This window comes from Larus michahellis, chromosome Z (genome assembly GCF_964199755.1).
Source record: "Larus michahellis chromosome Z, bLarMic1.1, whole genome shotgun sequence".
NCBI lineage: Eukaryota > Metazoa > Chordata > Aves > Charadriiformes > Laridae > Larus > Larus michahellis.
The window spans coordinates 60,588,299-60,614,787 of NC_133930.1; the positions used below are offsets into that span (position 1 = coordinate 60,588,299).

General features: G+C 39.4%; 2 protein-coding genes across 7 annotated transcripts in view; both read left to right on the top strand.

Annotated features, from left to right (window-relative positions):
* PPIP5K2 (diphosphoinositol pentakisphosphate kinase 2) overlaps positions 1-2,099 on the top strand; it is a 52,245-nt gene extending 50,146 nt beyond the window's left edge. For 2 of the 3 annotated variants that reach the window (XM_074569426.1, XM_074569427.1), the window contains one exon: positions 294-2,099. In XM_074569426.1, the coding sequence (XP_074425527.1) occupies positions 294-397 (104 nt within the window). In that variant the 3' untranslated portion in view covers positions 398-2,099. The remainder of the gene's footprint in view (positions 1-293) is intronic. The other variant, XM_074569428.1, reaches the window with a different exon arrangement.
* A 5,560-nt stretch (positions 2,100-7,659) lies between these two features.
* Positions 7,660-19,969, top strand: MACIR (macrophage immunometabolism regulator). 4 transcript variants are annotated; one of them, XR_012584936.1, is made up of 3 exons: positions 7,663-7,772; positions 13,830-14,194; positions 16,969-19,329. XR_012584936.1 is itself a non-coding variant. In XM_074570317.1 (2 exons), exon 2 carries the CDS (start codon positions 16,990-16,992, stop codon positions 17,611-17,613), a length of 624 nt encoding a protein of 207 aa, XP_074426418.1. In that variant the 5' UTR covers positions 7,660-7,772; positions 16,969-16,989; the 3' UTR covers positions 17,614-19,969. The 4 variants fall into 4 exon arrangements, 3 of the variants coding, with proteins under 3 accessions (XP_074426418.1, XP_074426419.1, XP_074426420.1); XM_074570317.1 differs by lacking the exon at positions 13,830-14,194 and having other exon boundaries at positions 7,660-7,772; positions 16,969-19,969; XM_074570318.1 differs by lacking the exon at positions 7,663-7,772 and having other exon boundaries at positions 14,074-14,194; positions 16,969-19,969.
* The last annotated feature ends 6,520 nt before the right edge of the window (positions 19,970-26,489 follow it).

The window sequence follows — 26,489 nt, forward strand, 5'->3', positions numbered from 1 at the left end:
TTACCACAGAGCTCTGTGACCGGGTTCTGACTGAATCTGCCAATAACACAATGATGCATTCAGTCTTCAGTATATTCAGTCTGAACTGTTGGCCAGCTACGCTGTCTCCTCGTGGGTGGTTGTGGTGTTTTAGAGGACCTCTAGAACAAAATCCCATTGTGTTTCTGGTTTCACTACATGCAGTGTAGTTTTGTGTGTGTTTCTATGCTAGGCAACTTGCATTTTTCTTCCTTTTTAGCATGGATATTCTTAAGTGTAAAAACGGAATACTTTTTTTTTCTTTACCTGTTCAGCTACCCCTGGACCTTCTGTTTGTGAATCTGATGTTAAGCTATCTCTTGAAGAGGCCTCGCTAGATACAGAAGTTAGTGCTGAAACTCTTTCTGAGAAGAAATGAAGTTGGGCAGACAAAACTGGAAGCAACTTCTCAAATAATTCTTTAGTGTGCATTCAACTAAATTACTGAGCTTTCAAAAGCCATTCATATCTGCCGTTCATAGTGCACTTCGGAATCTTCAGTTTATACATGGTTAACTAGCGTGCACGCTATATATTTAGGTCAAATGTCTTGTCTCACTTTCTAAAACATTTCAGGAAATGTATTTATTTATCAGTTTGATGAACTGCACACCTTTAATGGAAAAGCTGCACATGAACCTTTTCAGTGTCTTCAAATATTTACTGTAAACTTGTACAAAAAGAAAATACCAATGCAGTGGTATGTGTTACGGTGGCTCTGTTGATGTCACTGTAATGAAGGCATTGTCTGTTGTCATTATAAACTTCTATTTTCAGGAGTTTATAATCTCCCTGTGAGTTTCTTTTGTGGGCTGAAATGTAACACACATCTTGGCTACAAGCTTTTTTTTTTTAATTTAACTACATTTCCAAAGAGATCTCTTTTGCCTGGTTTTGAAGATAAGCAGATGTTTTCTGCATTTGAATTATTTTATATCATATATGCTGCAATAATTGGGCATGATGGAGTGAGTTAATGTATTGTCACTTTTGACTCTTATTTTTATTCTGTGTTTACATCAGACCTGTAACATTCAAATACACCTTCTCTTTTGTTATTTAGTATACATGCTTGTATACGGGTACCTGTATATCATCCAGCAGGTAAAACTGTCTTTTATACATTTTTATCAAAACTTCTTTTGTTTACTAAAAAGACAGTTTTATTTGCTTTACAATATGTTTCTACAAAAAGGAGATATTAAAAAGCAGGTTTTGTAAAAAGAGAAATGGTTACAGCTGGTCTGCTAGTGAATTTATCTTAGAAATTGTAAATATTCCATCTATGCTTTATTACCATCCCTTCAGAGCAGAGAGACCAGAACTCCGTACTTACTGTTGCAAAATACTCAGGATTCATCATGGCCTGGGAATTTTCATACCTCTGTCCTTCCAATCTAGGTGGTTGACAACAGCTCTCATTTAAAAAAAAAAAAAAAAAAAAGGGGATTTTGTAAGAGCTGTGAGAAGATTAGTAAGTCAGTGTAACTTTGAGTTCTTGAGTTATGTAGAGCAATCATCCAGTCTCAGCAGTTCTTGTGATTTTATCTGTGGCATGAAAAAATTATTGAATGAGTATAATTATCCCAAATGTATGAAAATATTGTCCACTTTTGTAAGTTCAAGTGGCTGATTATTAATAACGGACTTCATAAACTACAAGTTAGGTAATTCCTTTCACATTTAAGTTGCAGAAGACGTAGCTTCCAAGTAATATTTTAAGTAGGGCTCTTACTCGTCCCAGAGCCAGTGCAAATATAATTACATTCACTTTGCCACAGGGTCTGTTTTCAGTGTTTACTACACATGAAATGGCTTCAGCAGACTAATTCTAAAAATGCTGGTTAAATACCAAAAATACGAAGGGTTTCACAGCTATATACTTAAAACATTTCATTTTCTGTAGTGTAATTGTGTTATTGACAGTGTTGGTCTTGCACACAACTGAATGTACACTTGTTTACCATTTTTAAACAAAAAAAATACTGTTAAATTTTAAGTATGCGTATCATTCCAGTCAACCAAAGCTGTGGCATAACTTTTTTTTATGTGCTCCTAAATAAAAACAAGGTCACTGTCAACTTCTCTCCATTTTGTTTTCTTTCAAGAGTGTATGTGAAGTACAGTGAGTAGTTGACTCAGTAGTCTCGATGGAAAATTATTTACAAATAAGCCATTAATATACAAATAAGCCAAAATGTCTCTTTGTGGTGAAGGACGTGACTTACAAGAAATGGGCGTTTATCATTTCATATTGAAGTCACTCCTCAAAAAGGTAAACAGTAGTCACACATTCTGCAGTGCTTCCTTGTGTTCCAGAATGGTAACGTTAAATACAGAACTGCTGTATTTAATGTGTTCTTCTATTTCCTGTTACTACTCTGGCAAAAAAGTACTGTACTGAGCTGATTGGAACCTATTTTTCGTCCAATTTCTCTACGGAATGGGACTCTCTCTTGCATTAAATGTTTTGAACTGTACATCCTTTTCCAGCCAGATTGACAGAGGTCAGAGAAGACGTTCACAGAAAGTCAGTAGTTGAATGTAACTCCCAAAATACTACCATGCTGAAACTCAGTTTAAATAAACATTTAGCATTTCCTTCAAAAATGAAGCATCATTACCAGACTAAAACACAAAAATGTTTGTAAAAACTCAAAAAAATACTTTAAAATCTCGTCTTACCTGTTCTGTGCTTCTTTATTATAATAAAGACATAAATTTAAGTTCTCTATATAATTACACTAGCAAGTAAAATTACTTAAGAGAAAGCATACATGCTTTCATAGTTCAGTTTTGGGGGAATCCATATAAACAAGCCTAGGGAGGTATGCATCCAGAAAATAATGATCATACACTGATCAACAGCATTGAAATCAGCGGAGTTCAAAGGATGATGGCAGAAGAGATGTAACAAAGACTTTTAATAGTCATTTCAATGCAATAGACTATTCAAGTGGCAGAATGTTGGGATTTAACACTGTTTTCTGTCATTTAATACAAATGGAAGCATAATGTTCCTTTAATTTTTTGGGGGTTTTTTCTTAATCAGTTTACAGCAATTATATTGTTGATAGACCCATAAGTAATTTGCTAAAGAAAAGATTGCAAAAGCTTTTCCAAAATGTCAGTTCTGGAAGGTGGAAGAAAACAAGGGTATTTCTAGTACTTGTTTATGTTTTCATTTTTCTTTTTAAACAATGGTTTTAATTTTGCCTGGTTTTGTGTAGGGAACAAATTTCACTGAGTATTTTCAAATACTAATTTCATGACTCCCTCACTTAGCCCTTAAAAGCAACCATCTTCTGCTCTGCAGTATAAAAACTGGTGTAGTAACAAAGCAGTCCAGAGTGTATTACTGTGGAAAACAGATGCCCAATAAAAAAGGAAACCAAACATCTTATCTATAAGCAAAGCAATAAACCCTAGCATACTCCAGACCACACACTGTATTATCTCCATCAGCTTTCTAACTATTCATTTTTAAATTTGACAGTCCTGTGGTCTAACCGAATGCAGTTTCATTAAGAATAGCAAAGACTCAGTATTCCAGCTCTGAAGTTCCCTGCAAAATAGCTAGCTGGAGGTCTGGCTCTGTGTTCAAAGCATGTGCCGTCCTGTCTCTTTCAAGGAACACACTGAAGTATGATACAATGTGAGAGCCCTGCAAAGTCATCTGCACTTGGAGAAAAACTCTGTTTGCAATTCAGACTACAGAAAAATCTTGGAGACATCAGAGAGTGTGTGTGAGTGGCATCAAATGTGGGCCTCTGAGGAGGGGGATGCACTAAATACAGAGAACATCCATATCGTAAGCGAGGTAGCAGCTAGTGTGGAAAAGGCCTTACAAGAAGCTTGAAGTCTTTGCATTGATGCAAGAACAGTTCTAACATGTACTTGCTTAAAAAAATAAAAAATAACAAGATGGGTGAAAATGGATGCCATGAATGGTTCTATTCTAAACCATTATTAATTCCCATACATTTTGACCTCAACATATGCTATGCATTCAATCCATAAACAACAAGGTTAAACAAGGCTCGTAGGAACACAGAGTAATCAAGGCTGGGAAGGGCCTCAGGAGGTCTCTAGTCCATCCTCTTGCTCAAATCAGGGTCATCTGTGAGACCAGACCAGGTCACCTAGGACTTCATCCAGTTTGGGCTTGAGAACCTTGAAGGATGGAGACTGCACCACCTCTGTGAGCAACCCGGTCAGATCAGGAACGTGTCTTCATCACTTCTCTTGCTTATTTAATAGACTTAGATTTTGATAAACTTACTTACGTCCACTTAACAGACTTAGAGCAACATTAACAGGTAACTTTCTGCTGCCTTCTCGTATACACATGCATACTAAACGCACCATTTGTCTAAGGCTGGTCCAAAATTTGACTTTCCTTCTAAATCTTGTGGTGTAGGACAGAGTGCATCTTCTCATGTTGGTTGGTTCTATTTATTGCTTTGAGATGGTTTGAATTGGCGTTGGTACTAACTGAACGTCTGCAAAACACATAAAGCTCTAAAACCATCACCTTTTCCACGTTCTTTCCTGTGCTTAGGGCCTCCATCTGGGCACAAATTTAGCCTTGCTTAAGGAGCCATAATTCCTATTGAAATCATCTTAATTAGGAAAAAAGTTCATTTGGCCCAAAAAGTAAATAAAAGGGATACTTTTTGCACTCACTAAAACTAATTTTTTTAACTTGCTATATAAAAATTAAAAGTTGTATTTTATTAAATGGTGTACTTAAGACATTTTGTTTAGATTTTAGGTAAATTTTCACTATAGTTTCTTTCAACTTAGCCAAATAGCCATTTAAGATATATTAAAAAAATGACAAAGCTTTTAGTTTTGGATGGCAAAAGTTGATAAGTTGTATAGCAATAGATAATATTTGTCTTTTAATATAAAAATATTCCAGTTGTAATCTTTTTTTCATTGTAAAAGTTATGCTACTTACGTTAGCCATACCCTGCTCAGAATGGTTTTACTCTTTGCGCCTCCACACCGCCCCCCAATTACATGCTTTGTATTTTATCCTAAACGTGGTTATGGATTTCCAGAAAAATCCAGATTTTCAGAATAATGGCTACAATCCTTAATAAGGGGAAAGAAACCAAATATTTAATAAAAAATGTTTGTCTCATTAGGATTTGGAATTAAATCCATGTGTACAAAACCAAAGAATTAAACACACTGAGTAAATATTCTTTCAGTTGCTCAGCTTTCAGCCCTTGTGATTTAATGACTTCATTAATGCTCAAATCACCATAGTAGTTTCCAATGTATAAGCCTGGAAAACACAAAAGCAAGGGGAAAAAAAAGTCTTTCGATAAAAGCTCTCTAAGGATGATAAATAAGGAAGAATTTACAGAGGAAAAAAGAAATTGAGCCCTTTTTCTGTGTATTCCAGAATTTTAGCTCTAATATTATGTTTACTCTTTTAAATTGAGTTATATTGCCATTCTAATTGACTGTCATTGATGCAGGGACCTACTGATGAGCACAGCCATCGTACAGATGGTAATTCATGCAGATGTAGGTGATTCATGTTCTGGTCAGGACATTGATGTGGAGAAAACGGTGTGTGGTTTCCTCTGTGTTGAAGCAGCACCAGAAAGTGTTACCCAGATCTTGAGTGAGGAAAACAAAGCCTAAGCATTTCAAAATATCTTTGTTCTGGATGTAAAATCTTGGATGACTTTAAACGCACCACAAAAAATACTGAAATACAGTAGTCAGTCTCGGGAAATATTAATGATATTGCTTGTTGCATGAAAAACACCAAACTTTGAAAATTATGGGGTGTTAGGAAGATCTACGTTTATTTTCAATTATTTGGTGTGGAGTTTGGATACTATCTTTGGGAGAAGTTTTCAGGATCTGCCTTTCTTTTGGTACCTATAAATTCAAAAGACATTTTTGCACCATGTTAATTCTGTCAGTGCAATAAATGTTAAATATTACAGTTCATTAAATGTTAAAATACATGATCGGGGGGTGGGGGGGGACACACTGCTAATCTATAAAGCATGTTTTGTTTGAAACAGTTGCTTAGCTAGGACACATTCTGATCACCCCCAAGCACCTGTTACCTCCCGAAGTCATTCCCCACTGCTGCCCTCCCATCAACCTTGGAAGTCCATCTCAGAGACTGACAACTCAGTCGACAGCAAGGGGGGGGAGTCCTGGGAGGGGATAGTTTCTTGAGGGAGAGTTGTGATACAGTGACTCACAAGATTTTACAGCCTCATTTATACTGCAGGACAACACAGGAAAACAAGATTTCCGACTCGGGCTAGAACTAGTATTGCAGATGTCAACAGGAACCAAAGGAGTCCGTGTACTGTAAGCAACAAAGAGTATCATAATGACTGTGAATTACGCTCCTGCTTAACCAGATACATCCTCCATGTTCTGTACGAAATCTACTGATTTAGTTCTTAGAACACTCCTGTGAACTTGACAAATCAATGACTCTTAAGGGCTTGCAAAGAGACTGTAGTTAAAATTCCTTACAAAACCCTTGTTCTTTGTTTCTCTGTCGCTTGTTCTAGCTGCAAATTTCCAAGAAATGCAAATTCCAGGTGCATGTGGGCTAGTCTGGGTGCATCCTTAATGCTGACACCCTTCTCTGCAATTCAAGACCAGGTGACCTGCAGCCTTCTTGACCACTGGGACCAGAGCATGGCCTTTGTACAGAGGACACCTACGCATTCCCAAGGAGGGTAATAAACTTCAGCTATCTATTTAAGAATGTGTCTTTAAAGACCCCGTTTTAGGAACAAAAGCTGGCTCAACACCCCAGGGGGACCGGAAATACCACCTGTGTGGCTCATCACCCAACAAACTATTATTGGGGGCGGGGACTACAAAATTACGCTTTCTCTTCCCTTTTATTTTTACTTAGGGGAGGAAACTTAGGCAACTGTTCACAAGGTTTGGTGCAGTCATAGCGTCTTTGCTCACTCTTTGAGTAGCAAAATAAAATAGGTAAACGATCTAACTGGTCATTCGCGAAACCGCTGAAGGTTTGTATCCAGTGTCCGAGCTCTGTAGATGTGGAAGTACCACAGAGGTTACAGCCAGAGACGGGCTGTACTTCAGTGAGCAGAAAGTCACCAAGAGATGATCACTCGATCCTTTCTTATGGTTGTGTACAAAGTGAAAAGAGATGTGAGGCTGAAGCTTATTAAGCCAGAGAATCTCAGACCGGGTGGAAAACAAGGCTGGTGCTCACGGCCTAGCCCTCCAGGAAGCTGCCTCTCTTCTCCGCATCCAGAAAGACATTTCCATTCCGGTGGCCGAGCTGACTTGGCATCTCCCGCCTCCTCCAGCAGGCCCCTGCCCAGCCCAGGGCGCCGGCACCCAGCCTAGGGCAGCCCTCGGGGGCGCTGCTCACCTCGGGGCCCGGCGCGGCCTCTCCTCTTCACAAACACGGGCAGGCCCAAGGGTACAGCGAGAAGGGTGCGCAGGAGGGAACGGTCCGTGGCGAGAAGGGCCCATGTCGACTGGGGTCCGTCCCGCCGCGGGGTGCGGGGACCCCTTACTCCGCCGCCGGCCCAGGCCACCGCCCGCCGCCGCCGCCGCTCCGCGCCCCGCCCTCAGCCCCGCTGCGCCCCGCCCTCAGCCCCGCCGCGCGGGGCGGGCCGGGCCAGGCCGGGCCGGGTTGCTAGAAGCGGTGCGCGCCGCACTCGGTGCTTCGCTGCTCTTTCCGTGCCGGGCCCGGGCCCCGCCGTCCTGGACCGTAGGTAGGAGGCCGGGATGGCACCGCTCCGCGCAGCCATCCGTGTGGCGCCTCGGCGGCCTTGGGCCCGACCCGTGCCTCATGGAGGGGGTGCTAGCGGAGGGGCGGCGGGTGGGCCCAGGGAGGGACCGTAGGGCCGGCGGCGGGGGATGGATCTGGGCCGACGCCCGGTGGGGCCGAGGGCGGTCGGCGTTGTTGGTAGGGGCCGGGCGCGGGCCGCGGCGATGCCAGGGCTGGGAGTCACCGAGAGCCGCGGCCATACCGGGGCCGGGATTCACGGGGAGCCGCTGGGCGCGGCGCGGCCCGGCCCTGCCGCGGGCGGCGGTGACGCCTTTGCGCCTTCGCAGCGGTGCTGGGGGCCGTGTGGCGGCGGGACCCGGACCCGGACCCGGAAGGCGGGCTTTATCCCCCGCAGCACGGAGCTCCTGGCGCTTGTCCCCCGCCCGCCCCTTCCGCGAGCTGAGCGGCGGGCCCCGCGCTCCCCGCAGGCCCCTGCGCTCCCCGGAGCGCGGCCGCTGGGCTTTCCCAAGCGGTGGCTGAGGGATGTGGCGCGGGGGAGCGGGCGGCGCAGAGCGAGCCTTCGGGGAGCGGGCGGCTGGGCTGGGACGAGACCGGCGTGTCGGTGCCGGTACCCGCCTGGGGAAGGAGTCCCCGGGAATTGTCATGCCGGGCCTGCAGCGAGGCCGCTCGGGTGCCCTTTCTGTGCCAACCTCTGGTAAACGGCGGAAAAGCCACGAGTTCATGTGTTAGCACCCGCACCATGTTCATAACCATTTATAGCTCTCTTCAGGTGCAGCTTGCCACCACGAGCAGGCCCCGTACCATTCTTCATACTCTTAGGCCAGTGCTAAACCTGAATGTGACCTTACTATTCAGTCTGATAGTACCAAAGTACACTAGTGCCCAGCTTTCTGTGGGTAACTTCATATTTCTCTGTAATGAATCTTGCTTAGTGAAGGGTAAACAGTGGCTCAGAGCTCTGTTTAAGTGTTGACTGTACCGTCCGTGGTACTCATTGACTGCATTTGTGCACTCTAGCGCACTTCACAGAGCATGAAGCTTGCTAAGCTGCTTTGGTTTGTTGGCAGGTGTGTTTTGCCAATTCTGTCTTGCATAAGATATTGGGGGAGTGTCTCTGAACAGTTGAGGTGCTCAGTGGTCTACATATATGTAGGAATACCATCTCAGGTCTTAATTTCTTTATATATAAGTTAGTTATATGCTGTTTTACACAGGGGCTTTAGCTGGCGCGAGTGTATATGTACCTATTATAAAGAAAATAGCAAATGATGTGCACAAGTAGGTGTTTTCTGTGAACATGTCTTTGCTTGTTAGCGTGCTGTGTAGAGCGGGGCAGTATGTCACTGTACATACATACATGCTTGCATAGCTGTACGTGGAAATGAACAGATGGCAGAAGCCTGCAGTTACATAGATCTTGGTGGGAGTGATGGAGACGGTCTGTGATGGGGTGAAGGACTTGCTGCTCGCTTGTACCAGTAGTTGGGCAACTTCTGACACAGCTCATCCTAAATACAGTAAGAATCTTTGGAGCATTTCCAAGAGGGGTGTAGAGAGGACTGCAGAACTGATGCTTTGGTTTGCCACGGGGAGTAGAAGTGTGCAGCACTGATTCTCCTTCCTACTTTTTCCCAGTCATCTCCCCTACTGAAAGCTTCTCCTCCCATCACCCTGCTGCCGTGGGTGTATTTTGAACCATATTCTGCTTTACATAGTGGTGTTCCTTTACTTTTTTACACACACACACCCACACACACCCTGCCCCTTGAGGAAGAATGCTTGTTCGAATAATGAAGACAGAGGAGGGTGGTTCTCACTGTGACTTTGAGACAAGGGAAGTGAGGCAATGGCTTGGTGTTATCACTGATACTAAGTTCTTGCGTAACAGCATCAACATTATAGCATGGCTTTTCTTATAATCTCTTCTTTGACCAGCCTTATGCTGCAGGCTTGACCACGAGGCATGCATAATCATATGCAAATGCAGTTTGTTCTGGTAAAGTCAGATGAACTGAGTATTCCAGGACAGGATGTTCTGTTTGCAGTAGTTGTTAAGTTTAATACAAATTTACTGTACCTACCTGTGCTGTTGGGCTTTTACTAATTCTTATTCCATATTTGCATTACACTTGCACCTGCATTTTCAGGTAGCATCTAAGTATGGGAAGGAGCATTTGAGAAGGAGGCAGAGAACAAAACTTTAAAGCCATTATATACGTAACTGTAGTAAGCTTGAGGAACTGACCTTTAGCATTTGTGGATGGTATAAGTGAATGAGACACCTTTCCAACAAACACTTAAATAGCTGCTGCAGATTGCATCAAGTTAAGACAAAAAACTAGTCATTTGAAGTGCTTCAGTTAAAAAGGAAAACCAAAAAACCTAAATTACATTGATTAAACATATTTTTCCTGATATCTTTGAGTAGGTCTTAGTTTTAACTTGTATCTTTCTTTGAATAGCTGTTCCTAGTCAAAGGCTGAATATAATATTGTTTACGTTGGTAGTTTGAAAATAATATCTGCAGAGCTGTATTTTCAGACGTGGCAATATCGGATACTACCAAACATGCATGTCTTGTCTGACACAAAAGCAATGGAGACCCTTATTCCCATTAGCGTTTTGGTTTTTAATGACAAAAATCAGTATTTAGTCAGTGAAATATGTAATACTTTAAAAACCCTGCTTTTTTTTCCCCACTTTATTTTTAAAAGGACAAATTAATTTTTGTTTACAAGTCAGGTTGTGGTATGGGGATTTTTTGTTGTTTTTTTCCAAGTGGTCCAGCCTGAAACTGGAAAGAAGAGAACTTTGAAAATGAAACTTAGATTTTGCTTGGTGAATGAAAATCAAAACCACAAAGAAATAAAATGCAATTGTAAAGAAAACATTCTTTTTAACTTACTAACTAACTATGGAATAAAAATGGTTTGGTTTACAACATGCATCAGCTTTTTTATGTCTAGCTGTTTCATCTTTTGATGGGTAATGTTGGTAAATAGCTATCTTTATGCTGGCCAGGAGCATCAGCTTACTGATGAAGCGAGGGGAAAATGTTCATCTGTGATTCCATCCATCAAGGAAGTAGCATTGTTTATTTAAAGGACTGTAAATATTTCAGAAAAGTTACCCTCTGTTAGACACTCGCATCTAACATTGTTGCCGAAGAGATGTTAGAAGTTAAATGGCCTTCTTTCCCACCATTTTCTTTAAGTTTCCTTGCTTGCTAAGTCTGCTTATACAAAATTCATTAGCCTGGACCGACTCTTGAAATTCCATCTGTGTCTTTTTCTGTGTAAATTGTATGCTCTGTCATGCTGATCTGGTCTGTGCTAGTCGCTGGAGTTGCCACTTGTAGTTCCTTAGTAATTCATTTGTGATCCTCTTCGTTTTTAAAAGGTGGTTTCCTGCATCATAATTGTCTGTTTAAAGCTGCGTTAATAACAAGAATTAACAAACTAGTTAAATAGTTCTTGCTCCTTGCAGTAGGGACATATTATTAGAAATTGATTTAATCTTCTTTTGCAAAACATTTAATAATTCTTTGTTCTGTATAAACCATGTGATATTTATTGTCCAGTATACTGGATTGCTGAAGAGTCACCCGTTGACATGAACTTCCTGCCCCCCCCCCCCCAACACTATTCTGTAGTTTTTGTTTTTACTGGTTGTTTTGTGGACTGTTGTTTTGCATCACATCCTGAAGTTATTGCACTGGTTTTATTAATTCAGCAATATCCGTTCATCTGTTTTCTTAAGGCTTAACATAGTCTTTATATACAATTTCATTTTCTTGCATGTAATTTTGATAGAAAGTCTGTGCTAAACTTTGTTCTTACTCCATCTGAATGTTGTCGAATGTGGTGCCACAATTAAACATTACCTCCATTCTCTTTTCCATTAGCTTAGAGTGGTTTGGAATTTCTCCTAAGGAACAGCAAGAGCTGGTGAAGAATGTGTGTAGTTTATTGGCACTGTTCTCATGTTCTCTGTGATTTTTAATTTATTTTTTTTAATCCCCCTTTCCTGTCTCTATAAATGTGGTGTCAGTCTGTAAAAAGTAACACAAATATAATAGGGGACCTTCAAGAGCATGATGATCAACATTAGTCTAAGTCTCTTCAGCTGAAGGTAAAGAGCATGGCTAAAAGCAACCATCTGGTTCTGGCAGTACTTGCAGCAGTATCACCAGCTTGCAGTGGAAGAACCTACAAGCTGCATACATCTCAAAGTATGCCCCAGCTCTATAAAAAGAAATGTGTCACCTTTGTGGATACTTCTACATAGCTGAATTTTATCTTGATTTTTCCCTTTCAGATAAGTATTTATCTCATTTTAGTTGCAGATTGGAAGTAATTATTTCTAGAAAACTTTGCTCTACAAGTACATCATTCCACCAGCATCTTTCAGTGGCAGAGAAACAAGATGGGGTTTCCAAGAACACATACTATATGTATGTGAATTTTTCTTTTCAGATTACAAGGGGAAAGATGTAGACCTTATTTTTTCCCTTCACCATCAGAGACGATTAAAATACTTAAAAATGTGTGCTGGCTTCGCACGTGCTTCACATGTGCTGGGTCACCATACTTCTGATGTTTGATTGACAAACATAATGTCTTTTAAGTGCATTGTATATATTAGTTAATGGCAGGACAGAGAAGGGGAAGTGTCAAAACTGGTGTGATATCTCCATCCAATGTGTTTGACTGTTTTGCAGAGTTGGTATCACTGAGTCTGTTGCCATCTTTCCATTCTGCTATTTGCGTATTGCAATTATGAGCATTTTACCAATGAGACAGATCTTTGTATTTCTTAACAAATAATACTACCTGCGGGGTTGGCATCTAGAAAAAAAATCACCTGTTCTTAAAAAAAAAAACCCACCAACAACAAAATCAGTAGTTGGATGGACAGACATTTAATGCTTCTCTTAGAGAAAGGGCAACTTTTCAAATAATTTCGTATTCTCGTATAGAAGATAAGTAATGGCAATACCAATTTACAGAGAACCAGTTCTTTTGCTGAGAGCAACTGACTGTGGTGACTTCAAAATAATGCAGACTTTCTACAAAGCATAGGAGTGTCAAGGGAAACCCCTCTTCATCTTTCTTTGTCTTCTTTAAGTATTGAGTAATTAAAGTTGATATTTTTTCAGTCACCTACATTTCTCTCCTTAGAAAGACAGTAAGTAATAACATTTAACAAAAAATAACAAATGATCGGGGTAAAAAAAAAAACAGCAAGTGAGAAGATGTCATTGGGTCTAGTAAGAGAGTATGGGAGAGGTCATTGCAACAACGAATGATTTACAGTGTATATATTGGCATGGTGTGATGTTAGACATCATTGTGTCATACATATCTGTTTTTTATTTGTCTCTTGTTAATCTTTGAGCAGTATCTAACACCTTCAAGAAAGACACAGTAATTTGCAAGCTTTTATATTTGCAAACTGGAGGTTTTGATGTTTTTACCCTTGAAGAACTATCCCAAGCATATTAATGTATTCTTTGAGGTAATACAACAATTTATAGTAGTTAACCTAGTATTTCTATTCATTATTCTTTTTCTCTGTGTTTTAGACAATTTTCTCAATATTTAACTGGATTGGGTCAAATTAATTTGTATGCAGAGCCTGCTTTATAACATAAAGAGGATCTATAAAATCTTGTAAAATCTTAATGGAGTGAATTGTATTCTGGAAGCACTTCTGACGTGTATTGGTCAAGTGAATCCTCTTGGTAACTGTTATTTTCAGTAATTTTCCATACTTTTTAAATCTGTGAAGCAGCAGCAAAAAAAAAAAAGGATATACCCTCTTAACAAGAATCACAACTTTTCCTTGTTTTGATTCTATAGTAAATCTTTAATTATAAATTGAATTGGCATCACTCTGGTGTCATTCTCTTTAAGAAGCAAGAAGACAACGCAGCTGTTTGTAGGTAATGATATCTACACTCACAGATACTGTGAGTTTCTCAAATTATTTTCTTTTATAGAAGTCATCTAAATTATGTTTCTCTATCTTTTTTTACCAGATAAGGAGACACAGCATGTTGAAGCCATATGGCAGCTTGACTAACTCACATTAAAAGTCTTGGGAAAGAACAGCTGAACACTGAAACATGCTGAGTTTTGGACCTCTGCCTGTGGAGCTGGCCAGTCATTCCTCTCACCAGCTAGCAGTGCTGTTCCCTTGAGCTTCTCATGTTTATGGCACCAGTTTCAGATGCTACTGTTGCTTTCGAGTGTCTGTCGGATTTCTTGGTTTTAGGGCTGTTCTTCACACTGCAGCACAGAAATGGAAGCTCTGCAGTTTCAGGCTGAAGTACTAGGCTGGAGTTGCTGACTTGAAGGCTTCTCTTCTCTGATTTTCCTTTGTACTGTTTTTCGCCATTGAGGGGTAATTGTTTGGCAGTGGACCCCTGCCTCCTTCTCTCCTGCTTGCAGTTGCTGTTCAAAATTCATTGCTTTTTGTTACCAGGGCAAATACCCATGCTTCAAACAGAAGTAAATTAATTTTGAAAGCTGTGTTCTGAGAAGAGCCTTTGTGTTGCTTTCAAGTTCTGAAGGCTTTTTAAACTCAAAAAGTGCATGAAGACATCTTTTCCTCCCTTCTTTTCCTGAGGGCACATATTGCTGTGGCAAGTGGTTGTTGGTTTTAGTGTGGGGTTTTTTGTTGTTGCTGTTTATATGTGACTAGATAATATGATTCATTTCTAACCTTGCTGCATGACTACTTTGTTTATACTTTTTCTAGCACATACTTGTACTTTTTCTAACATCATTTCAGCTTTTTAGCAGAATGGGTTGAGTCTTTCTAGAAGATTACTGGAAAGATTTCTGAACTGCAGGGTAAAAATTGGGAATTAAAAGAACAGGAACAGCTAAATATTTAGGTTTCTTGGCTAAAACCACAGGGTAGTTAAAAGTTGTAATGCAAAATTTTTCTGTGCTATGCCCCTAGTAACCATGGTTCTTGATGGTGCAGGGACTATTAATTTCTACTTAAGGAATTTGTCATGCATGTCTTTAACTCAGTGGCTGGAACCTCACCATGCTTATTGTCTCACTGCTAGATGTGGTGCTAAAGTAAAAAACAACTGCTTCTGCTCTTCTGAAAGTTTTAATTGACTGCATAAATATATTTCAGAGTCAATTAAATATAATGGGCAATGTTCTTGAGTTTTATGTGGAATTTTTTTCGGTGAAAAATTTCAGCGTTTCATTTCCTTCAGTATTTTAATTCTTTATTTAGCTTTTGCTATCTTACCTATATTGTTAAATTCAAAATGCTTAAAAGCTGACTGGATGAAGTGTATCTGTGTATCTGTAAAAGCGATGCTATGCAAAACTTAAAACTGGTAATGAAGAATCCTAAGTAGACTATGATTGTGAGAACAGAAAAAGGATGTTTAAGACTAAAGGAACATTAGTAATAGTCTCTCCGTAATAGGTGTCTATCAATGACAAATAAAATCCTCTTCATCAAAACAGTGGGGATTTTGTTTACTCCTGGTTTATTAGCACAGGGAGCAAGAGGCTGGTTTGAGACTAAGCAGGGAAGCAGAGATGGGAACATTACTTACCATCCTTCCCAGTCCATGAACACAAACAAGGTAGGCTTAAATTTTGCATGAGGCTAGATTATTTTCTTTTGCAAGTGAGATTTGCACACAGCTTTCCCTTGTATTTTAAGATGAATAGAGATTGATATTGATGGGATTTGGCGGAGTATCTAGTTGCAGAAGTTTGAATAAAGTATTTCCGTGTTTGTTGCATCTTTGCTACTCAGCCTGTGACCTCCTAAGCTTCAGAATGGCAGCAAGGAGCAGCTTTAGACATTTGCAAACAGATAATAGCATGTTTTAAGTCAGTCTCATCTGTGAAACATTACTGAATGTGGTTTACGGTCCCCTGTAATGAAGTTCAGAATTGTGTTCCTGCTCGATATTTGCATACTAACTTTCCTTTCTTCTTTAGAGTCTCATTGCTTTTAAACATTACAAAGCTATGCTGAATTTTTTGTGGACTGTGTTGGCTAGAGAGTCACTAGCTACTGTTTAGAGCAGAGGTGAGGCTGATGATGAAGACTGACATGAATTTGGAAACAAATGTGACCTTTTTGTTTTGTGAAGTAGTTGTGTCCCTGAAATGGTGTAGCTGGTGCTGAAAACAAAGAAGTGAAAATAATTAAGCCTTCTCTGTGTTCTAGCATCCACTGGTGTATACTTGCTGTGATATTGACCTTATCTTTCCATGTTAGAGGTGGTAATGGCTTGTGGAGGATAGTTGTATCTGTAAAGGCACCAAATGATGTATTTGGAACAGTTGTGAGGGAATAAAGATCAGGGCAAAATAGTCTATTTCCAGAAGAAATAGTAAAACAAATAAAAACCATAGGACTCAGAATATTGGTTATTCCTAAGATGCGTATAAGAATTTTATGCTATATTTATTAAATGCTAGTGTACCATTTCCTTTGTTAGAAATACATTAGGATAAAACAGCGTGAGTTTATTTGGTTGATGGTGAATAAGATAAATTTTTTTTGTGGGGTTGGGGGGCGGATTGCTGATGACCTATAAACAGGGCTGTTGAACAGCCAGGATGCCTTTTTTTGAAGCTAAAGCAAGCTGTCTTCACATCTGGAAGAGGGAGGCATTGCAGTACACTCAGTAGATCAGGTCTGGTCTGTGGTCATGCCCGACTAAGGTAGTAGCTGCTAGACACGTTTGTTTAAAAGCTGTGTTTACTGAGATTATTGTCCAATACACAGCTGAATATGGGAGAAGTTGCTGTGGATGTGCTAATGGATGTAGATGGCTTCAGAGGCAAGGGGCTATAAGGAATCAAATGGAGTCTAAAAGGATGAAAAAATGGACTGGAAAGATACTTCTTTTTTATGTACAATATTACTCAAGAATGTTTTTAACATTTAAGAATACCAGGAGTATATTTATGATATCTTTTAAAAAAACACCCAAGATAATTTTAAAAGGCAGGTGTTGGCGATCATTTTGCTATGCAACACCTTGTAGGGCATAAGACAAGGCTGAATAGAGAAGTACTGGTCATGACTTCTGGGTGATACAAAAGCTCATTTCTGCAATCGTCTCTCAGCTCCTCGTGTTGCATAAAGGCTCTATTTCTGATCAAGCTCTGTTTTATTTTTAGGAGGATAGCATTGTGTTTAAAATGGAAGTTGACATCAATGGAGAGTCCAGAACTACTCTATCCACCCTCCCTGTGCCTCTTGCGGAGGTGAGTCCTGCGGGCAGGATGGAAGCAGAGAAGCCCCGCTGTTCCAGTACCCCCTGCTCACCAATGCGACGGACTGTTACGGGCTATCAGATCCTTCACATGGATTCTAACTACCTGGTTGGCTTCACGACTGGAGAGGAGCTGCTAAAATTAGCCCAGAAGTGTACAGGAAGTGAAGAGAATAAAGGGGAATCTGGGCCAAACTTGCGCTCCAAGCAGCTTGATTCAGGACTTACACGTTCCTCCCGTTTGTACAAAACTAGAAGTAGGTACTATCAGCCATATGAGATCCCAGCAGTAAATGGAAGGAGGAGGAGACGGATGCCCAGCTCAGGGGATAAATGCACTAAGGCTTTACCGTATGAACCTTACAAGGCACTTCATGGTCCCCTGCCTCTTTGCCTTTTAAAAGGTAAAAGGGCTCATTCAAAATCCCTGGACTACCTCAATTTAGACAAAATGAGCATTAAGGAACCTGCTGACACAGAAGTGCTACAATACCAGCTCCAACACCTTACCCTCAGAGGGGACCGTATGTTTGCAAGAAATAATACATGAATTATCATCTCAAATTTAGAACCAATTTCTGATTATTTCTCTGCTGCTGCAAAAATCCACTGTTGTACTGTGTACATGGCTGTCCACATTGTAGGTGGTTGTATCAGCTAAATGTTATCAGAAAGTAATTTATTTGAATAGAATCTTGGCAATGCAACGTGTTACAAATACTTGGAGGGAGAAAGCTTTCCTGAGCAAGCAGCTTCTGATGCAAATTTGGCTGCAACTGGTGGATATTTCTTTGGACACCTTTTAACAAAAAAAAAAAAAGCGTTTGATTTTGGGGTTTGGGATTATTTTTTTTGTACAGTTAGATCTAGATTTACAGCATTTTCACATTGAAAAATTGGTGATGTCTGCTTGATTGTTGCTAATTTTGGCTTGATGTTAGAAACTGCTCTTGGATAAGTATTCAAGTTTAGGAGGTTTTTTGGGTTTGCTTTTTGTTTTGGTACTCTACAGTAAAATGTATGTATTATTTTTTTACATCATGGAGAGGGAAGTGAGCTTGGCTAAATTGGATCACTTGCTATTTAAACAATCCAGTTCAAAGATTTTCAAACTGTGCTTGCACTGGTGATGAGGGTGAGATTCACTCATAAAACAAACCTTTACTACTTGAATCCTATTAAATTATTTTTTTAGTTTCTGCATGGAAGTAATTGCTTTGCCTCCTCTGTTCTATAAAACTTGGTCAGGATAAGTATTTGGGTTATTAAAACCAAAACTTTTGGGGAGTGAAGATTTTATTTTTTTTTAGTGGGATTTATTTTTAACGTTGTCTTGACACGCAAAGAAGGATTCACTGCAGATGCCAGTAAGTAGACTAGAATGTCTGCATTGGTATGTCAATGTTTTTGATTTTATTTCATGAATTATGTATGATGTATAGCATAGGAAGGTGTCAAACGACTCCAGTATTGTTTTGGAAATTCACTTGGTTTGAAGCACTGGACACTTGAGATCTGGAAGGCTGATTTATTTTTTTTTTAAGTATTTCTGTGTCGGCGTTGAAGAGATGATCCTGGATTATTCAACAGAGTAGATTGAATACACTGGCTTACTTTTGTTACTTAAGAATTTTTTATCCAAATGTGACATCAAATGCAGTTTTGACAGCTGTGTTCCTGGATGTATTGAAAACATTTTAGTAACTTATGTTTAAAAATGAAAAGTAGTTTTCAGTGCATTCTTCTGCTGAGTCAAGAGTGCAGCTTGGGTTTGGCTGATGGCCTCTGCAGGAGAAGTTAAAAATCAGATCACGTTGTTTTGAAACATAAATTATTTGATCAGTTGTTTCTGGTAGAATTAAGATTTTGATTGTTTGTTTATCATGCAGAATGAATAGGAAGCACTAGTTAGCGCATGCACTGTGGAACATGAAGAGGAGTTCTCATTCTGTCAACTTCCACAGTTTTAAATGAAGTCGGCCCAGTAGTCTGCATTTTGCTAGTTTGGTTATCTCTTTTAGGTTTATTAGAATCTTTGGAACAAACCAATGTGTATTTTCAAAAGTTAACTACACCTGTGTAAATTTAATGTATTGAACAATGATCTTGAAAGTAAAATCTTCCTATATAGTCTTTAGTTTGAAAAACAGGAAATGGTCAGATGCCAAAGAGATGGGGGTTTTGTTTAAGGAATAAACACCACTGTTTATTGACGTACCCTATGAAACTGTATTTCTGGCTGAAAAATAAAAAGGGTGGTGTCAGCACTTCTTGTTGTGGAGTCTTTTGCTGTGTAGGAAAGAGGACATTTAAAAAATACAACTTCAGACCAGGGATCACTTTAAAAACAACTTTAAAGCAGGGTCTTGGACTTCTGTGAAATAGGTGCTTAGGTTTGTTACTTTGTTTCAGGAAATGGGCCATGCAATTATTAATATTTTGTGCATGTTTCTAGTGTCATCTTGTGATATAATTGCATAGCTACACTAGTAGAGAGGTTGTTGGCTATCTAGCCAAGTTCAAACATAAAAAGTATGTTAGTGCTTTATCTCTTTGGTGATTTGCTTGTGAAAGTGCTTACATGTGGTTATGCTGTTTGCTTAACTCATATAGACTTGGAGCTCTCATGCTGTATCCTCATTCGAGGGACCAGTGTTTTGCAAGTTTGGTTTGTAACATTCTTTCTGCGAACTCATATCCGTGAGGAGTTCCTGATTGTACCTCTAAATTAAGCAGAATCTCAGCCAAATGAAGTCTTTTGATCTTGTCTTATTTTTGCTGCTTATCGTGTCTTCTACTAAACTAGTCTATTAAAATCAAAGTTGAGAAGGTTCTTCAGACTACTAATATGAAATTGAATGTGAACAGTACTGACCTTTCAAAGTGAGTTCTTGCTGTTCTTGTAATAAATTAAAAGAAAAAAAAATCAAAAAATAATGTTTCCTTGTCAACTTTAGGTGTCTTCCAGAAGATTAAAAGAGCAAAGGTAGAAATGATACAGCGTAGTAACATTAACAAATGGTCTGAAATCAACATTAACAGCAGATCTGGAATCAAGTACAAATGTCTAAGCTGGGTTATTGAGGCAGATCCTAAATTCAGGCACACCACTGGCATTTTTTAAAAAATATACCAAAAAAGGATTGGTATGAAATCCATTCTTTATTTCACTGTTCTTTTCTTCATTTCAGGTATGAACTCATAACTAGTCCTGTCCTGCTGTGTTACAGTTTTTATTTACATCTGTAGAGGGTGCCTAACTGACCTTATGGTTTCCTTTACCTTCTCTGACTTGTACTCGGTTCCCTTGGGGGATGCTCTCTCTCTTGCTGAGCATGTTTACTGGAGTGGGGGTTGTTAATTGCAGACTAGGGCTACTAGGCAGTATTGCAAAATAAGTAACAGACAAACCTAGCATTTTCTAAAACTGCTCTCCTGGATGTGGTGGTTTTTTTTCCTGCTGGGAAGAAGGAGAAGGGTTGTTTTTAAACTGCTGAAAATGCAGATGTTGCTGTCTGGACATTGAGAAAGGTTCTCAGTAGTTCAGGACTTGGAGCAGAAGTAATTTAATTATTTTGTGTGCAAATAAGAGGACAAGCATAATTTTTAAGAATTACAGGAGAACAGCAGAAAGCCTATAAGCTGCGTAAAAAAGCCTGCCAAAATCTACAATATCTGCAGAAATACCACCCAATTAGTAAAGGTAGGTGATGTCAGGCTGTATAATTTACTTTTGAAGAAATGAAAAAGCTATCTAGAACACAAAACTGGTCTGAAAGAATCTAAGTGAGTTCAAAGTATGTTTTCATTTGGTAAAACACAGATTTCAGTTAAAAAAGTGAATACTAAGATAATGTCAAGTTTTATGGTTCACATGAATATTTGTAGTAGTAGTAAGGGAAATACTACCTGTAATATAGACTAAGCAAAGAATTGTTAATGGATCACATAACTGTTGTTTCTAACTTTTCCAATGGTACCAAAGAATCTGAAACAAATTATCCAAGATAATAAAATTTTGATGTTCTGGATGCTTGGGAGGGTGGTTATTAACATTAAACTTCATCTTAAAGAGGGATGTGTGCTAAAAAGAAACAATAGAAAAAATTATCTTCAGTGAGAATATAGCCATAAAACTAGAATAAATTGAGGAAGACTAATTACAGAAGTGTGACTAAGTTGTTAGGCTGTTGTAGGGAAAATGCAGACCTAAAACTGAAAAATGTAGATTTATTACAAGCCTAACAACTTTAAACACAATGTAAAGCTTGGCAGACAACAGTAAAAGTGCCCATTTTTTTGCATGTAGTCTGAGCATTTGGCAAATACAGTTTCTTTTCTGTTTGCATGAGTGGTTTTCAGTGATTTGATCTATTAATTGAGACATCAGTTTCTATGATGGCTGATTACACTGAACACTGTAAGAGTGGCAAAACTGTGTGTCTGATAGATCCTCAGAAGAGCACTTAAAAATGTTTGGATTATTGATTTTTTTTTATTTTGTTTTTGCCTATATCACACCATATTTTTTAGCCAGAGGTTAATTCCAACTTTCCAAGTCCTCGAGAACCTTCAGGATTATGGTTTTTTTGCTCCAGTGACTTTGCTAGTGAAATACTTTTTTTTTCCTCTTTATTCCTTCATAAAAGCACTCAGGGAAGATCAAGCTGTATCTTTAGGTCTATAGAATATGGAAAATTTCCTTTTTTGAAAGGAGCAAGAGGGATCCCTAGTTGTCTGCAGTACTTGCTTCTGATGTTGTAAAAACTAGGTATCATTGTTAAATATATGGTACTTAAGCATATAAATCCTTCTGTGAGCTGCTTTTGTAGGTGTTTTTTTCTGACTCTTAACCACGGATGCAGCCTGGGAGAGTGTAGGGTATTACGAGATGCTGGTAGCTGACCTACAAAGCATCACAGAGTCATTAAAAAAAAATACAAGTCTCTTCTGTCTCAGCAATCATTATCAAGCAATTCTTCAGCCTTTTTTCCTTGTATCAGAGTGATGACTTCCATTAGTCAACAACCACTTTACTTTCCTCCTCTACATAACACAAGGGTCGTTCTTAATGACGCTACTCCCTCAGAAGTTGCCTTTGGTTGTCGCGTTTGGCTGCTTCTGGATGGCAGTAGTTGAGAGTTGGTGCTGCTGCTCCAGTGGTGTAAGCGCTAAACCTAATCTTTCGCATTTTTGTGAGATGGCTCAAGGGAGGGAATGTTACCCTAATGTTACAACACCTAGTCTGTCTTGCATCCCCCTTAACTTACTCTTAGCGTTAGTAGTTTGGTGGTAGAGAATTACATCAAGGCAAAGCTACAGAGGGATCTGTCGAAGCCCCATTAGGAGAGTTGAGGAAAGATGACTGTCAGGCTGTGGGGAAAAATCCAGAATCAGCTGATTTGCAATGAAAACAAAAGGGAAGGGAAGGATAGTAACTGTCCACGTTCCATACATTTTTAGGAGACAGTTGTCTAAACTTGCATATGCTTGACCTGACCTATCAAAGAATTGGTTTGGAATGAAAAGAGGGGGAAGACAAAGGACGAGAGCTTTGCACAGTGTTTTTATGTCTGTGAAGAGTGGTAGGGCAGAAAGAACTCGCCAGAAGATACCGGGGGGAAAGGCTGGAGAAATAAATGGAAAACCTCAGAAAGGCAGCGCTGCAAGTGTAGGAACAGTGAAATGGTGTATGGTTTCAGTGTCAAAACAAGCAAAGACATGGAAGGAGATGGTGTGCTGGTCTCAAATCTCTACAGAAGTGTTTCTTGATATTCTGCAGCCCTACACAGTGACAATAAGTAGATGGTGCAATTTCATAGTTCTTTGACAAAACAATGTGTAAGAAGCTGCCTGAGCAAGAAGAAAACTTTCATCTGTTGTGTTTATTATTATTTTCAGTTAAAAAAAAAAAAAGAAAATTTTCAAGCTTCTTTATGTATTCTGGTATAAATACCAACTATGATGTCTGGTAAGATTATTGCCCCATTTAATTTTGCCATTTTGCTAGGCGCTTGCCTGATGAATCTCCTGATGACCTGTTCTTTCTGTGAAGGTGAAGGAGACAGGAGTGCTAAAATACGCAAGAACTTTAAGAACAGCATTAACAGCTTGAATCCTATGGAAAATGGAGCAAACCATGATTCGCTCTAGTGCTTTACATTAACCTATTTTTCAGAAACTCAAAAAACGTTGAAGAAAAGTGTTAGATACTGAGATGCTTTTAGAAATCTATTTCAGGCCAGAAATATTGCAGCATAGAGCTTCACGGTGTGAACTATAGTCTACAAATGGATAAAACTACAGAGGGAGAGATAATATTATAGTGCACTGGAACATTGGGTGGCAGAGCACCAACATTTTAAGCTAGATGAATGAGGTGGAGTGGGGAGAAGAATGCATTAAATTTAAGATTCATTTTTTTCTGCCTTAGCTCAGCGATTTAATGGGTTTTTGTTTGTTTGTTTTTTTTATTTTAATTGGGGCAAACATCTTCCAATTTTTATGAAGGAAAATTGAAAGATATCCAGAAATGCCCCATCCCTGGAAGTGTTCAAGGCCAGGTTGGATGAGGCTTTGAGTAACCTGGCCTAGTGGGAGATGTCCCTGCCCCGGGCAGGGGCTTGAAACTAGGTGGTCTTTAAGGTCCCTTCTAACCATTCTATGAATGGCTACAGCTCCAAGCAACTGACTGTGTGCAAGATTTATACCTATCCGTCTATGTTAGTGTTTTCTATAGAATTTAGTTCTCTCTAATTTTTATCAGCATTTCAATGTTCAGCTGATATTCGTTCAGAATTTGTTTTGGTAAAGAGATTGTTGGAAAAAATCAGAGGAAGAAATGCTGATGGGGGTATCAGTTAAAATGGTAGATAAACTGTCATGTAAATGCTGGCAGTCCTATTGATTTAATAACTTTGAAGTAGAACTGCAAACACAGCAAAAAAAAAAAATCATTAATCACTCCAAGGAACAGAAGTGGGACAAGATGTAAAGACTGTTCCAATTGGTAAATTCTGTGAGAGACAGACAGGTTTTGGAGGTGATCAAGTGTTTCATGAAAAATAACATTTGAGAGGGGTTTTTAGAAGGCTGGGTTACTCAGTTCTCACAGAATCATAGAATCATTTGGTTGGAAAAGACCTCTGAGATCATCGAGTCCAACCGTTAACCGAGCACTGCCAAGCCCACCACTAAACCATGTCCCTAAGCGCCACATCTACACATCTTTTAAATACCTCCAGGGATGGCGACTCAACCACTTCCCTGAGCAGTCTGTTCCAGGGCTTGACAACACTTTCAGGGAAAATTTTTTTCCTAATATCCAATCTAAATCTCCCCTGGCACAATTAGAGGATGTTTCCTCTCATCCTATCGCTTGTTACATGGGAGAAGAGACTGACCCCCACCTTGCTACAGCCTCCTTTGAGGTAGCAGTAGAGAGTGATAAAGTCTCCCCGCAGCCTCCTTTTCTCCAGGCTCAACAACCCCAGATCCTTCAGCCTCTCCTCATAAGACTTGTGCTCTACACCCGTAGGGAAGGCCTGCTCCTGCACCTTCAAGATTTCCTTCTTAAGGAATGAAATCATCAACTAGATCAGTTTCCACATGCTTTCATCTCAAGGTAGTCTGGTGGTACCTGGGGTGTTTCAGCAGCCATAAGCATGAACTAGAAATAGCCCTCTTAAAAACATCTTCAAAGACTAAGTGTCTGACTATGAAAGGAAAGGAGCATAAAAAGTGAGGAATTTTCACAGTGAATCATGGCATTTGTAACAACTACTCAGAGGTATGAATTTTAGGATGCTATATCTTGGAAGGTAACTTTGCAGAATGAACGTTCAGAACTGTAATGGGATGAAAAAAAATGAAGCTAAAGGCCTGAATTTATTCTTTATTAAATTTAACCAAATCCTCCTTTCTCAGTCTGGGCTTCCAGAGAAGGCCCAAGTCTTGCAGGGAGTGGTGTCGATGGTGAAGCAAAGAGCTGTTCCCACTGAGATTAGTTACACCCTTGAATGGTGATATTGACACCTGAACTGCCACTAAAATATCAAAGGAAAAGTTCATTGACGTCCACTGAGGTCCCTGTGCTATATTTTTCAAGGTGCCGCATGTTGTACTTGATTACGTGGCTAAGTTAGAAACTGTCTGAGAAAATCTGAATATTCAATTTAAACCATTATTAAAATGTTAGTCTTGTTTTTACAATATTTGAATATTTTTATCTACCTTCCAGTTTTGGAAGATCAGTGATGCACTTGATATGACTCTCTGTCTCCTTAGATCTAGGTTCTAAAAAAAACTTAGAGAAAAATATCTTCCTTATTCTTACATATTCTTGAAATGTAATATGTGCTTTATATCACCAACTGCAGAGTAATCCAAGTATTGAGTTAATCAGTACTGAAATCGCTATTGCAGTCATTGGTAGCTTTTCTATATGCTATCAAAAAAGAAATTTTTTTAAATGCATGTAAATGATGGCATGTTCTCTACTTGTATAATTTAGCCTTCAAGTCAACGGGCCATTGGTTTTGATGGTAGAAGACCTGGATTTCAGAAGAACAAAGCTGTAACGCTCTATTTTGATGTCAAACTTCAATCATCTGCCTGCTTCCCCATCTCCTATTTTGTGGAGTTTTCATTGATTAATTTAGGAGAACTTCAGCCAGAAGGGAAGGCATTTTTGGAATGAAGAGATTGTCTCAAGTGGGCAATTTTCAAGGGGAAAAAATCTTACTTGCCTTATGTGTTTGAAAAATATTCTCAGATGAGACTTGCCTGTCGCAGGGGAAATAATTTGGGGGGGGCTGGTTGCATTTTGCTTTTATTTGGCAATGAAGCAGGCAGAAACCTTAGTCTGACAGCAGTTAATGCTTAATACTAAATTATAAAAATCCTGCCAGAAAAAACCCAAGTAACTGTATATGTGATTAGCCAGAGAGGGGATGGCAATGACTTCTGATAGTAATAGGTTATACACAAGGTATCTTTTAAAGACGACTTAGGAAAACAACCCCAAAAGAATCGGTATCTGCAGTATTCTGCTGGCACAAATGAGAAGTTTTCTTGTGTCTTTGATCTGGGAAGTCCATATTTAATCCTGATCTGGGGTGAAACACTAGTAATCCTGACTGACCAATTGGCAGAAGCTTGAATTTCCTGCAGAGGAAGGTCAGCAATGCTGTTCACTGGGGGAAATTCAATGCAGCAAGTAATCGTTCCAATTAAAGCTCCTGTTGAAACTGAGTGTTTTCTCTGATTGGAAGACTAAATCTGTCCTTAATCATCCAGATAAGATGACATCACCAGGATGCTATAAACTGTCTGAAAGATTAAATGCCCACTATCCAAAGCAAACTTAATCCTGAAGCTGGAAAACCAAAAGGCTGCCTTTTTTAGTTCCGTGATCACCATTACTTA

What these genes read in the sequence shown, in the direction of transcription:
- MACIR (XM_074570319.1), top strand. Translation starts at nt 15,258, where the DNA reads ATGACAAATAAAATCCTCTTCATCAAAACAGTGGGGATTTTGTTTACT. An exon ending in AGTCCATGAACACAAACAAG is followed by an intron (nt 15,411 to 16,968) that starts GTAGGCTTAAAT and finishes TTTTATTTTTAG; the next exon opens with GAGGATAGCATTGTGTTTAA.